The 15037-nt window shown below is 40.9% G+C and overlaps 1 protein-coding gene across 3 annotated transcripts in view; it reads left to right on the top strand.

Annotated features, from left to right (window-relative positions):
- Positions 1-9959: 9959 nt before the first annotated feature.
- AKAP7 (A-kinase anchoring protein 7) overlaps positions 9960-15037 on the top strand; it is a 127208-nt gene continuing 122130 nt past the window's right edge. For all 3 annotated transcript variants that reach the window (XM_020287201.2, XM_020287202.2, XM_020287200.2), the window contains exons 1-2: positions 9960-10088; positions 12521-12652. In XM_020287201.2, coding sequence (XP_020142790.1) covers positions 10070-10088; positions 12521-12652 — 151 coding nt within the window. In that variant the 5' untranslated portion in view covers positions 9960-10069. The remainder of the gene's footprint in view (positions 10089-12520; positions 12653-15037) is intronic.

Genomic DNA, 15037 nt, shown 5'->3' with positions numbered 1-15037 from the left:
TTTGTGACAAGATTGGCCATAAAAAACTCCAGGGAGGGAAAAGGAAGGTGAATGAGAAAACTTGTTGGACCTAATGATAGACCTGGGGCTAAGACCTTCAAATAAACGTGTAGTCAAAGGGATCCTACTTTGGCAGTTTCCTTCATTTTCCTTGTTTTTTCTTTTTTTTAAAGGGGATTAAGACAAACAAGGGGAAATATATAAAGAAGCTACCTTCTAAGTAAAGGAGTTTTAATCAGTATCTAACAGGGTGGAGAATGTACAGATCATATGAGTGAAAGTCTAGATATGTAAACAACCTTTTCCTTTTATTATTGCCTTAGAAACAGTAAGAATCAGAGCTATTCATTACGAGGAGAAATAAAGAAAAACCAAAAGTTAAGGCCAAACTTTCAGAAGGATTTTGATGCCAAGTTGAAATTCGAGATGAGTTATAAAGTTTTGGTAAAAAAAAAAGCAGCAGATTAAGCAGAGAATCATTTTAGATATTTGTAAAATGCCTGTGTTATACTGTTTGGGAACATTCAGATCTGTTATAAAAGAAAACAAATGAGATGAATGAACTAAGATGTGTCATGAATAGTAAGTGTTTAGTAAATAAAGCAGGTACATGTTAAATGTAGATGCATATTAAAAGAGATGGAAGGACAAAGATATCTAATAATTGTGAGGCATTACATATAATATAAAGCACCTATGGCCAGGTGTACTTGTCCTTCCATCTTTCTAACAGAGCAAGTGGCTTAGGCAACCTTCCATGTATGGGCCCCTTTGCGTAAACCTCAGTTCTGCTTCTCATAACCACACTATGCACAGAGGGCTGATGGAGCAGCAGAGAGACAGGTTGCGTGAATACAGACCCCAGGATTCAGGTAGTATGGCCCAATTACGTCACTTGCATCCAATCCTACGTATGTTAATGTATCCCATTTCTTTCTCTCTGCTTCTCACTATGTGTTTGTTTGTTTGTTTGTTTGTTTGTTTGTTTTGAGACAGGGTCTCACCTCTGTTGTCCTGGGTGGAGTATAGTGGCATAATCATAGCTCACAGCAACCTCAAACTCCTGGGCTCAAGCAATCCTCCTGCCTCAGCCACCCAAATAGCTGAGACTACAAGTGTATGCCACCACTGCTGCCTAATTTTTCTATTTTTTTGTAGAGACTGTGTTGCTCAGGCTGTTCTCAAACTCCTGGCCTCAAGTGATTCTCCACCTTGGCCTCCAAAAGTGCTGGGACTACAGGCAAGAGACATAGTGCCTGGCCCTCACTATGTTTTCTAAATTGATTTAGTAAACTATGTGATGTAAGTAACTTAATTTGCTGTGGGAGTCTTTTTGTTCCATGACCTCTGTGATAGCTTGTCTGGCAGTGGACTTTTTTTTTTAGTTTGTTTTTTTTTCTATTTTTTTTTTTTTTACAGGCATGCACCACCATGCCCAGCTAATTTTTTCTATATATTTTTAGTTGGCCAATTAATTTCTTTCTATTTATAGTAGAGACGGGGTCTCACTCTTGCTCAGGCTGGTTTTGAACTCCTGACCTTGAGTGATCCTCCTGCCCCGGCCTCCCAGAGTGCTAGGATTACAAGCGTGAGCCACTGAGCCTGGCCTCTGGCAATAGACTTGAAAGCCAGGTGACATCAAGATAATTTCTAGGCTGGGCGCGGTGGCTCACGCCTGTAATCCTAGCACTCTGGGAGGTCCAGGCGGGCGGATTGCTCAAGGTCAGGAGTTCAAAACCAGCCTGAGCAAGAGCGAGACCTGTCTCTATTATAAATAGAAAGAAATTAATTGGCCAACTAATATATATAGAAAAAATTAGCCAGGCATGGTGGCACATGCCTGTAGTCCTAGCTACTTGGGAGGCTGAGGCAGTAGGATTGCTTGAGCCCAGGAGTTTGAGGTTGCTGTGAGCTAGGCTGACGCCATGGCACTCACTCTAGCCTGGGCAACAAAGTGAGACTCTGTCTCAAAAAAAAAAAAAGATAATTTCCTACATGACATGATTCTAGAAAAATGTCCTATCTGCCGTGAAGGTGTTCTGTCTCCAATTCTCATTGTGTTCTAAAATATTTACCTTAATAAATAAGTTATACTCCTGAACAAACTTGAAGCTTGAGACAGTTTATAACAATTTATCTTGGTCAACACATTTATGGCTCATTATCTATAACATGTGGCAATATTGTAATTGGATAAGCTTGTTGTCTTTAATTTTTTTTTTTATTGGAAATAGGCAGAGTACCAATAATTACTAATTACACTATTCCTGCATCTCAAGGGTAATGCTTGGGAGTTGAATTAGCTATGTGAATGTTGAATCAATATCCACAAATGTAACAACTTTATGAGGAGGGTGGAAATAAATGTCTACAGGCACTGTTAAACTTAGGAACAGGCAAAATAGCAGACAAAAGGCCTTCAAGTCTCCAAAATCTCCATCCTTGGCTCCCATTAGAGTCACCTCTTTAGGATCAGTTTCAATCTCAAGAAAGTTCATGGAATAAATAACTCATTTAATAAATATGTATTTAGAAATTTCCTACATGCTAGACCCTGGGTGAAGACAACAAAATTCCTGCTCTCATGGAGCTTACATTCCAGTAAGAAAAATAAAAAATATGTGAGTAGTCAAATGGTAGTATAATTTTAGGTAGTGATAATCATTATAGAGAAATTAAAGCAGTTTAACGGCTAATAAAGTAGCCGCCTACATATGTATATAAAGTATATGTTTCCCTGCCATAATTTTGTCAAAATAATTCATTGGGACTTATTAGTACATTAGCACTGTTGAGTTTGTGAGATAACTAATTTAGCAAAAGTATGACCTGAGGCCGGGCGCGGTGGCTCACGCCTGTAATCCTAGCTCTCTGGGAGGCCGAGACGGGCGGATTGCTCAAGGTCAGGAGTTCAAAACCAGCCTGAGCAAGAGCGAGACCTCGTCTCTACTATAAATAGAAAGAAATTAATTGGCCAACTAATATATATAGAAAAAAATTAGCCGGGCATGGTGGTGCATGCCTGTAGTCCCAGCTACTCGGGAGGCTGAGGCAGAAGGATTGCTTGAGCCCAGGAGTTTGAGGTTGCTGTGAACTAGGCTGACGCCATGGCACCCACTCTAGCCTGGGCAACAAGTGAGACTCTGTCTCAAAAAAAAAAAAAAAAAAAGTATGACCTGAGAAAAAGTGACAGGGCAGGTATGTTTGTGTGGGGAACAGACCTTAAAGTTTTTGACTGTAGATTGTATGTCATGATGGCACTTGGACACTTGGTTCCTTTGGAGGAAAATAAAATCTCTATCTCATATGACTTAATCGAATAAGTTCCAGATTCATTAAAGAATTAAATATTAAATGAAAAAAGTAGAAGTCTCTGTAGACAATCTTGTGAAGTGAAAACACTTGAAATCATTAGACAAAGAAATAAAACCACAAAGGAAAATTAATACATAAGACTACATACAAATTGCCTGCTAAAAACTATTATACACAAATTAAAATACAAGTAACAAGTTAGGGAAAATGTTCAGTACATATGACAAAGTATTTTATTTTATTTTTTGAGATAGAGTCTCACTTTGTTGCCCAGGCTTGAGTGAGTTCCGTGGCATTAGCCTAGCTCACAGCAACCTCCATCTCCTGGGCTCAATTGATCCTACTGCCTCAGCCTCCCGAGTAGCTGGGATGACAGGCACATGCCACCATGCCCGGCTAATTTTTTGTATATATATTTTTAGTTGGTCAATTAATTTCTTTCTATTTTTAGTAGAGATGGGGTCTCGCTCAGGCTGGTTTTAAACTCCTGACCTCGAGTAATCTGCCCGCCTTGGCCTCCCAGAGTGCTGACAAAGTATTTTAAATAATTAATAAGTAGATTTTATGAAGTAATAGAAAAAAAGCAAAAGCTCTTTATAGAGACATGCAAGTGCATGTATATATACATGCATATATATTAAATATATGAAATAACATTCAGATTCATTATCAAAAATATTTAAAATCATAACCATTTACTCCTTATAAATGAAAAATTAGAGTAAATGGTAGAATTTCATAAACTTTCAGAAACTGCTTATAAGCATGTAATGTTGCATGAAATTTTGGGTGGATAATTTGGCAATATGTTTCGAAAAACTTACAATAATTCATGATCTTTTACCTATCAAGCCTCCTTCTAGGAACTTACTTTAAGGAAATAAATTAGGCTTTGAAGGTCAAAGACAGATCATGGTATAGGAATGGTACAGTAGCTTGCTTGAACCTGAACCCTTCCCATCCGGTTATCTTGGCAGTGTACATTTTTCTCTAGGGAGAAAAAGGGCTCTGTGTGTAAAGGAACTTGCTATCTCAGTGAATTCTAGAATTCTCAGAGGTCCAAATAGTCTTCTGTGATCCCTCCCACCTAGCCCTAGACCTAGCAGAGTGAAATGTATATGGAGGAGTTGTTCTCATTTGCAAGAGACTGTCCCTGTGAGTACAGAGATAATGCACTGGGGCCAGGTGAACTATTAATAGCTGCTGATCTGTGGTGAGAGCAGAGGACTTTCTGGAATGAAGACAGCACCAGTGGTGCTCAGTAAGGCAAGAGCTGAGAATGGGTGGTAGCTTGGAATAATTCACTGGTGATGCCAGACACTGTTTGGAAATCTAGAGGTATTTTGGAGAGATTTCACAAAGGACTGGTGTCCTGGTATGAGTTGGTAGCTATTATGATGAAGACATTAATGTTAGCTAATTTGTAGCCTCAGGCTGGAGAATATTGGAGGGTGAGCAAGTATATACAAACCTACTCCTAAAGGCCAAAGAAAGAGGCTGAAATATCCAGATTCTCAGATTTTTTTTTTTTTTTTTTGAGACAGAGTCTCACTCTGTTGCCAGGGGTGGAGTGCCATGGCATCAGCCTAGCTCACAGCAACCTTAAACTCTTGGGCTCAAGCAATCCTCCTGCCTCAGCCTCCCGAGTGGCTGGAACTACAGGCACTTGCCACCATGCTTGGCTAATTTTTTTTTTATTTTTAGTACAGACAGGCTCTCGCTCTTGCTCAGGCTGGTTTCCAACTCCTGACCTCAAGTAATCCTCCTGCCTCAGCCTCCCAGAGTGCTAGGATTACAGGCATGAGCCACCACACCCCAGCTTCTTAGAAATATTTAATAGAGACTTATATGAACAGAAGCAATGTTTCAGACAAGTAGATCCCTGAGTGGATCCTGTGCCTACTCTCCAGAAAAGTATCCTTTATGTAGCAAGCTTTACTCTAGAGTAAAGACGTGTGCAGCTAGTCATGTCTCAGACTTACCTTGACAAAACTCATGACCACTGGAGAGGTTAGATAAGATCTTTATGAAAGGTTATCTATGCTATAGGCATTGGTTAAAGACCTTGCTGCAGAACACCTTGGTATGCAGGTCAAACATCGTCATCATGGCAGCTTTGCTTCAAGATGGTGTCACTCTTGCCATGCAACAACAGGCTGTTATTCTACAAAGCTTTACAACATTAAGATTACCTATGATATTGTTTCTTTTTTAAAAAAAATTATTTGGGTGTGTTGCTTTCTTTTTTGACAAATCTGAGTATTTTTTTTTTTTTGGAGACAGAATCTCACTTTGTTGCCCAGGCTAGAGTGAGTGCCATGGCGTCAGCCTAGCTCACAGCAACCTCAAACTCCTGGGCTCAAGCATCCTCCTGCCTCATCCTCCCGAGTAGCTGGGACTACAAGCATGCACCACCATGCCTGGCTAATTTTTTCTATATATATTAGTTGGCCAATTAATTTCTTTCTATTTATAGTAGAGACAGGGTCTCACTCTTGCTCAGGCTGGTTTTGAACTCCTGACCTTGAGCAATCCACCCGCCTCGGCCTCCCATAGTGCTAGGATTACAGGCGTGAGCCACCGCGCCCGGCCAAATCTGAGTATTTAATAGACAGATCTAATGCTTATAAAAGTTTTGTGTATTCACTGAACAACTATTCATTGAGCAACCTCTATGCACTTGGGACTACAAAGACTTTAAAACACAGTCTCTGCCTTCAAGTGGCATAAAGTCTATTGCAGGAAATAGGAAAATGTGGTAAAGGGGACAGTCAGGGCAGGCACAGGGTGTATTAAAGTCCACAGGGGATGCCCTTAACCCAGGTGGAGGTGAGGTCAGGACCTGCTCCCCAGAAGAGGTCACTGACAGTTCTGGACCATAGCTCTGGTCTCCTGTGATAGCAGTAGGCCACTTCAGTTTACTGACTTGGGGAACAAACTCTGTTTGATTATTGCTAGATGGTGCTGAGAATGAGTTAAGGTTAGAGATCATCAAACTAAAAAAACCCCAAAACTCTGGGATATTTTTTTAAGAACTTGACAGAATCAATAAATATTAAAAATCAATTAAATAGATAAATTTGTATTTATTTTTTTATGAAAGCAAAAAAGAACCAGGTTGTCCAGTGCCTTCAGGCTAATGTTCAGGGTCTTCAGCATGACTCCAGAGGGCTTTGATAATCTGGTCCATGCTTCCCTCCTTCTCCTTATGTTCTGCCATTCCTCCCTGTGACAGTACACAGCCCTTCTTTTCCCCAGAGGACAATGTACACTGCCAAGATGACTGGATTGGAAGGCTTCAATTTCAAGCTACCCCACTGTTCCTGTGCCACAACCCCTGATGTATTGAAGAGCTAGAGCCAATTTTCTCATAAAATGTTGTACATTTTGGATTTGTCTGATTCTTTCCTCATCATGTTATTTTATTTGTTGCTGTAGTCTTTGTACTTCTAGAAAACTCAATTATATTTAAAGCCTTAACAGCTTCAGGTGAAACATTTTTGGCAAGAACATTTCCTAGGTGATTATATAGCCTTCATAAGAGGTACAGGTTGTTCCACCATTATTGATGCTAAGTTTAATCACACGTTAAAGGTGGTGACAACCAGATTTATTTATACTGTGCAAAGATATGTTTTCTCTTCAGCAATTAGCAAAGTGTTTTGTGGGGCAATATTTTGGCAACTTATAAATATCTTGTTCCCCATTAGACTTTCATGTAATGGCTTTAGGATATATTGATGGTATAACTTTAGTATTGTGGGAAAATGGTAATGTTCTAATACTTTCATGTCTTTTACATGTATTATCAGACAGTCTTCTGTGAAAACCAGCTTTCTCTTAATACCACTTCTCCTAAAAAGGCATAAGAAATGTTTAATTATTTCCCTTTAATTACCAATTCTCAGAGTAAGGATACTTAGGAGTTGTGTAATTGTCACTTCCAAAGGTAGCCCATTAGTTTTTCTTTCTCATTTTTTGATTATCATTATGGATTTAAGGATTGTATGCAGTCAGGGTGGTATAATAATTACAGTTGTTATTCTTTCTTGATGTCAAGCTGTCTTCCACTTGCTCAAAGAAAGCTGTTTCAAGCTAGTTCCTGTGTTTTGGATAGTCCCCATTTGTCTTTGCTTTATGGGACAATAAGATATCCAAGGTTCACCTTATACTTCCCCTGCCCCAGTCATTTCTCAAAGAAGCTCTGTGAAAAATCTTTTTCAGGATCCAATTCAAATGTTCCTTCACATGAGAGGTATTGGGTAAGACTCTATATTCATAATACCGGTGGTTGACAATAGGTGGCATTTGGGCTGATAACTCTGCTTAGGTAGGGAATGCTTAGGTAGGTTCATATTTCTCTAGGTATATATTATAGGAGAAAAAAAAAATCTTTCCCCTACCTGTTAGTTCAGTAGCTGAGACATGTGGATTAAACTAACAAAAGACAGGTTAATAGGAGAAAAGTTTTATTATACATGCACATAGGGGCTTTACAAGAAAGAAGTTAAATGCCCCAAAACTAAGTTAGATCTGGGGGCTTATATACCATTTTAACAAAAAGTGATAAAGTGCAAAGAGGCTAGAAAAAGGAAAAGGGGGTTGGGCTTCTGGTAGAGGGTAAATTGTGGGAAAGCTACTAGGAAAGGAAAGGTAAATAAAGGTTGCTTAGTAAGGTATGCAATGCAGGTCAGACTCCTTTCCCTTTCCTGGTATGGGAGAGCTGGTACACCATTAAAAATGGAAATTTATGTCACCTTTACAATGAGAAATTTATGCCCTGCTTTTAGGCAGAAAGTGGAAGGGTGGAGAGTTTTTCCTGAGTCTGCAGTTTCTCAATTGCCTCCAATTCAGAAGGATTGGAATTGCCTCCAATTGAGAAAGATTACTGAAAAGTAATCCTTATGCTAAAGTCTAATATTTGGGGTGGTATATTCTTATCTTCTTCAATGTTAACATGGATTACTTTGTCAACAGAAGAGAAGCCAAACTCTGTAAAATAATTTAAAAAGGTTTATTAACCAAATTTGAGGACCATGGAGCCACATCTAAGAAGCCTTGAGCAAGTGACCTCACTGTGGTTGGGTTACAGTTTGGTTTTATATTAATACATTTCAGCGAGACAGGAATTACAGGTAAAGTCATAAATCAATACATGGAAGGCATACGTTGGTTTGGCCTGAAAAGGCAGGACATTTCAAAGTGGGAGTTTACAAATTACAGGTGGGTTTAGGGATCCCTTAGTTGACAATTGGCTGAAAGAGTAAGGCTTTGTCTAAAAGATTAGGAATCAGCTGAAAGAAATGCTTCAGTAAAGATAAGCGTCTTCTATCTTTCATGTGATGCTATACTAGAATCAGCTTGGGAAGTTATATAGGGTTAAGAAAACCTGTTCAGTGAGATTTTATCATTTGTAGGTGTGACTCACCAAGCCACCATAGAAAGGAATTTGGAGAAAAGAAAAAGATCAGAGTTTAGTCCTCAACTTTTTGCAGCTGTTATTTTATTACTTATTGCAGTTACTTGTTTCTTTCTCTGCTATTAGATGATCAGCTCCTTAAGAAAAAGACCTGTCCTACCCGCACAACCTCAGCATAGAGCTCAGGCATTGAATATTAGGGTACCTGACTGTACCTCTCCACAAGCCCATAAATGCTGTGGGCATGGAAACTAGATACTCAACTTGTTAGAATTATTTTAAAATCAGAGTAACTAGCTTGATGACTTCTAGCGTATGGTCTTTATGCCAACTTTATTGTGGTTGTGCAGGGACCTTCTCTTTCCCCTCCATTCTAAGAGGCAGTCAAGGTAAGTGAAGTGTTATTTGCAAAAGGGACTGGACTATTTTATGTATGCGCCTAATTTTTTTGTCCTCCTCCGGTATTTCTGAACTGAAAACAAAAAACAGGCAAACAAATCCCAGTAGCATTCTGTTCCAAGGTGAAAAGTTTTTTTTTTAAAGCCATTACATTTTTTTAAACCAAATTTACTATTGCTTTTTCTCCTTATATACTCACATCATTACCTTATTCTGCAAACACCAGTAGCTGGTTTCCATTTAATGTCTAGACAAAAAATCATGGTTAAAAATTCGAGACTTTGCCACAATTTGCATTTTTAAAAAGCAAGGTAAATAAAATATTTCATGATACAGATGTGGAAGGTCTAGTTGTTGTACATCTCCCTCTTCACAAGTATTTTGCAATCAGAGTCCTGAGTTTTCAAAGCTCTTTGCAAAACTAAACACATGGGTTCTCAGGAGACACCGGGCCAGGGAATGCTTTCAGCCCAGTCCCAACCTCGCCCCTCAAAGCGTGGGACGGGAAAAGCCGCGCCACAGGAAATAACTGAGGGCTGCCAAAGGTCGTGGGGGGGACGCCAGGCTCGGGAGGGCTGGCGGAGATGGAGCCCAGCGCCGCAGGAGGGCCTGAGCTCTCGGCGCCGCGCTCGCCGGCCTCGCCTTCGCCGCCCGCCCGAATCCGGGTACCGCCGGCGCACCGGGTCGGCCCCTTCCGGCTCGTTCCGGCGCGGCATGCGGCTGCCGCTGCCACTGCGGCTCGGGGGGCTGCGGCTCGGAGGCCTCCGCGCCTCCGCAGGCCTGGCCGCCCCGGCCCGGGCCCCCGCCGCCCGCCGCCTGGCCCGCCCCCGGCCCCGCCCCCGCGCCGGCCTCGCCCCCAGCCCGGGGCTGCTGCGCTGGGCCGTGGCCACCGCCACCGCCGCCCGCACGGACGCGCGGCCCGCTCGCGCCGCCGCCATGGAGCGCCCGGGAGCGGGTGAGAGCGGGCTGCCGAGCGGGCCGGGGGGACGACGGGAGCCGCGGGGGCTTGGGCCCTGCTCTGCGCTCGGCCTCGGGAGGGCCGGGCCTCGGGGAGAGCTCGGCCCCGCGCCGGCCCCGCTGCGCGTCTCCCTCTCCCTCCACCAGGACTCGGTGTGGCGCCCGGCAGCCCAGTGGGCAGCCCCGGCGTGCTCCGTGCTGCGGCCGCGGAGCGTCGCGGTGCGCGTTTGTGGGCTCCACCGAAGGCCAGGGTGTGAGCCCATCCCTGAGTTTCACTTTTGTTTCTCCCTTTCTCATCCTGTGACCCTCAGCCAGAGTTCATGCCAGCACGCCGCTGATGGCGTTGGTGTGGTAAACAGAGCCCAGAACAAAAGCGGTTTTATCTTATATCACAAATACTAACTACCTGAACCACCGTGCTGTCCCGGTTAGGGTTTTACGCTAGGTTTGGAAATGACCGCTTTTAAAAGTGGCGCCAAATCTATACTAGCGCCCGGAATGAACTTCCAGCGTGGTTCAGCATTTGCTGCGTGCTGAACTGTACGCGTAGAGCGAGTTATGGGTCGGACTTTCGGTGAAAGGGGCTAAAAACCAATTATTGAAGACGTGCTCTGCTGAAAGATTTTGACAGCATAAATATATATAAAGGTCTAAGAAGCACGAAACGTTAAAATGTGTCATATAAATAGCCATTAACTAGTCTGGATATGTTTACAGTTGTTACGCGAATGGTGATCAAGACCTTGTGGGCGGTGAGGTTTTGAGATGCATTTATAAAATGCTCGGGGAATGAAGATTGTTAAGGAGAGGAGTCACACCCCAGTTTCTTGTATAAGTGTTGGGGCCTTGCAATTCAGGATGCTGTTAACATCTTTATCTTTTCCTTACATTGACAAAGTTTAAGGTGTGTGTGTAGGTTACAGATTCCTTTCATTACTTTTCAGATATTACCTGTTTGCCCATCTCCCCCTAATAATTTGGATTGTACTTTTGTTCCCATTTTATGACGAGAAAACCAAAGCTTGAAGGTCAAGTGAGTTGTTGATTATTGCCCTGCTCTCAACATTTATCCAGATGTGAGAGGCTACTGTTTTTAGGAGCAAAGGCAGGAGGAGAATGGATGGCATTGGCTCTGTCTGTTGGTTCTTGGAGAACAAACTTACTATTTACCTAGTCAAGAGATTAGAGGAGAGTCTTGGTTTTTTTTGCTGCGTTAATAATTCCTATCAACATAGTTGTTTTTTTTTCAATTATTCTATAACTTAATAGAAGATAGTTTGTATTTCAAGTTCTAGACTCCTGTTGATTTTGACATAATATTGCAGTCAAGGTTAATATGCTTTATTTAAGAAGATGAAAAGGATGTTGAGCAAGTGATATTATGCCTCAGTTTTTATTTTTACATCAAATCAAAATACCTTAGCTTTCCTTCATCCTGTGAAAATGAGAGAATCTATGATGTGCTGAGATTGCCATTAAATATAGAGAATTATTTTTCATGGGCACTCAGTTTTATGTAGTGTAACCTGATTGATTGATTGATTGATTGATTGAGACAGGGTCTTGCTTTGTTGCCCAGGCTGGAGTGCAGTGGCATGATCACAGCTCACTGTAACCTTCAACTCCTGGGTTCAAGCGATCCTCCTGCCTCAGCCCCTTGAGTAGCTGGAAGTGGTAGAGGTGTGCGTCACCACACCAAGCTAATTTTTCTATATTTTGTAGAGGCCGGAGATTGCTGCATTGCTCAGACTGGTCTTGGACTCTTGAGCTCAAACTCTATCTTCCCTCCTCAGCATCTCAAAGTACTGGGATTACAAGCATGAGCCACTTTACCTGACCCATTTGCTGCTTTTTTTTTTTTTATTTCAGCATATTATGGGGGTACAAATGTTAAGGTTACGTATATTGCCCTTGTCCCCCACGCCCCCAGTCAGAGCTTCAAGCATGTCTATCCCCCAGAGGGTTCCTATTGCACTCATTATGTATGTATATACTCATCCCCTCCTCCCATCTGCCCAATGCCTGATGAATGTTATTTCTATATGTGCACCTAAGTGTTGATCAGTTAAAACCAATTTGATGGTGAGCACATGTGGTGCTTATTTTTCCATTCTTGGGATACTTCACTTAGTAGACATTTGCTTCTTAATTGAATTTCCAGAAAAGCATATTTGCAGCCATGTATTTTAAATTGCATTTCCAATGTTAAATGTAATGTTGGAGAGAAACTATTTAAAAGTCTTTATGGAAGAAAAACATAATAAGTGATATTGTTAAAAATAAACATGATAAAAGACAACCTTGTTGGTTTGTTCAGGTAGTACATCTCTTGAGAGATTAATTTATATTGAATCAGCTGAGTTGTTTTCATTTAAGATATGCATTTAAAAAAATAAATAGTCCTTTTTTTCTTTTTGTGATATATTAAAGGAGAAATTCATTCCAATGGGTGTGGAAATGTGTCAAAGAAAGAGAAAATGTCAGAGGAATTTGAAGCCGTTACCATGGATCCTCTGGTAGACGTGCCATTGGCTACTATAGATATTAAAGATGATTGTGGAAGTAAGTATTTTATTAAGTAAAGATGTATTTAGAAGCAATGGATAGTAAATTTAGTTATATATATATTTTCTTAATAAATTATTTCACTTGAAATACTCATGTTTTTGAGTTTTAATTGTTAATAATTGTATATTTCTGTTGTCAGAACTATCACAAATAATATTAAGACATGTCTCACAAAATTTTGAGCCAGATGATTCTATAATGTATAAGCTACTTTTGAAAATAATGGGCCAGATCATTCTATGATTTATAACTTCTTTAAGTTATTCTGGAGCCACTGATAATTTCGTCTGTGCCTATGTATCTAACAAATGTTTACTATCTGTTTACTATGCACCAGGCACTTGGCTAGGCATTGGGAAGGTCCTTCAGTGCATGAGATAGGCGTTATCACTGCTGTCATGGAGCTCAGCAGGTAGTGTTGAAAATGGTTAAATTTTTAATTTCTTTAATTTTTTAATTTTTAATTTTTTTAAAGACAGGGTCCTACTCTGTTGCCCAGGCTGTAGTACAGTCTCATCATCATAGCTCACTGCAGTCTTGAACTTCTGGCCTCAAATGATCCTCCCATCTCAGCCTTCTGAGTAGATAGGACTGCAGGCATGTGCCACCATGCCCAGCTAATTGAAACGGGTTTTTTTTGTAGAAATGGGGGGGTCTTGATATGTTACCCAGGCTGGTCTCAAACTCCTGCCTCAAGTGATCCTCCCACCTGGACCTCCCAAAATCCTGAACTTACAGGTATGAGCCACCAGGGTGGGCCAGTTAAACTTTTAATTAAATATGTATTTCAAATTGTATATAACTCACACATAGAAAATGAAAAATGACAGTTTTTCCATTAAATTAGAAAGGATTGTTTTGTTTTTGAAGTTTTTATTCTATTTTCCTAATAAAACACTGTGGCCCCAAGGAAAATACTTTTTTTTCCTAGTGTGGCAATGTATTAATTCCCTACTTGTTGAACAGATAAAATCAGTATATCTGAAAAATTGTATCACTTCTTTCTTTTTTTTTTTTGAGACAGAGTCTTGCTCTGTTGCCTAGGCTAGAGTACCCTGGTGTCAGCCTAGCTCACAGCAACCTCAAACTCCTGGGCTTAAGCGATCCTCCTGCCTCAGCCTCCCGAGTAGCTGGGACTACAGGCATACGTCATCATGCCCAGCTAATTTTTCTATATATTTTTAGTTGTCCAGCTAATTTGTTTCTATTTTTAGTAGAGACGGGGTCTTGCTCTTACTCAGGCTAGTCTCAAACTCCTGAGCTCAAACAATCCACCCACCTGGGCCTCCCAGAGTGCTAGGATTACAGGCGTGAGGTACCGCGCCTGGCCTATCACTTCCTTCTGATTTTATCACTCTCTCCAATTTGGATAGAAAATAAAGAATTCTCATGAATAATTGTGCCCCGTGTGCCCATGGTAGGTGCCTCCCCTCCCCCACTTCTTCCCTCTGAGCCCTTTTCCAGTCTCTGAATCATTCCTGTTGTTGCACTTGTAAGTTAGACTAGAACAAGAAATAACAGTGCTCACTGTTCTGCCTACAGGTACTTCTGACTCATATGTAGCTTACACATATCTAATATATATGAACAAACAGCTTCTACTAGAGATGGACAGCAGGATACATCCAGAATCCCAGAGAACAAATAGTATTTCTACAGCCACTGTATTCTTGTATCTCTACTGGTGAGGAGACCAGTGGCCACTGGGGCCAGAATAGGGAAGGGGATGGCTGTGTTTGTGGCCTGCATTCCCTTCCTGCTCTGAAAGGTACAGCTAATTCCTCAGAGGACAGGCACTGGGAACAGTAGCCAGTCCTTCACATGAATATCTTTTCTCTGCAAGATGTGGTATAATTTTTATCAAAGAAATCATGTTATCCATGTATATTAGGGGCTCAGGCCAGTCCACAAAAGTTTATTTTTAACTATTAATATATAGTGTTATACCAATTTTTGATAGTTGAGGCTTTATGAGTTAAAATTTTTTGTGGGTGAGTCTAGACTCCAAACCACCCACCATGTACAATATTACTTTTGTGGGAAGATGGATTTCAAATTCCAAGCTCCAGCTTATACATGGCTGTGTAATATAATGGGAGAAACAGAAAACTTGTATTTTAAGTTTTGGTTATTTCGTTTTCTACTTGCGTGACCTTGGGCACTTAAAATGTGGATAGTAATTCTTTCCTGCTTCCTTCATAGTGTTGCTACACAGATAAGAGATAATATATGTGAGAAAGCAGTTAAAACCTTATGTAAAAATGTTGTTTTTAAAACCTTTGAAACTTACCCCTTAGTTATTTGGGGACAACTTAATCCTCTCAGTGTTTATAATAGCATTTACTAAATCACTAAGGCACAAACAATAAAATTTTTTGC

Source organism: Microcebus murinus, chromosome 5, assembly GCF_040939455.1.
Source record: "Microcebus murinus isolate Inina chromosome 5, M.murinus_Inina_mat1.0, whole genome shotgun sequence".
NCBI lineage: Eukaryota > Metazoa > Chordata > Mammalia > Primates > Cheirogaleidae > Microcebus > Microcebus murinus.
This window is presented reverse-complemented; position numbering and strand designations above follow the sequence as displayed.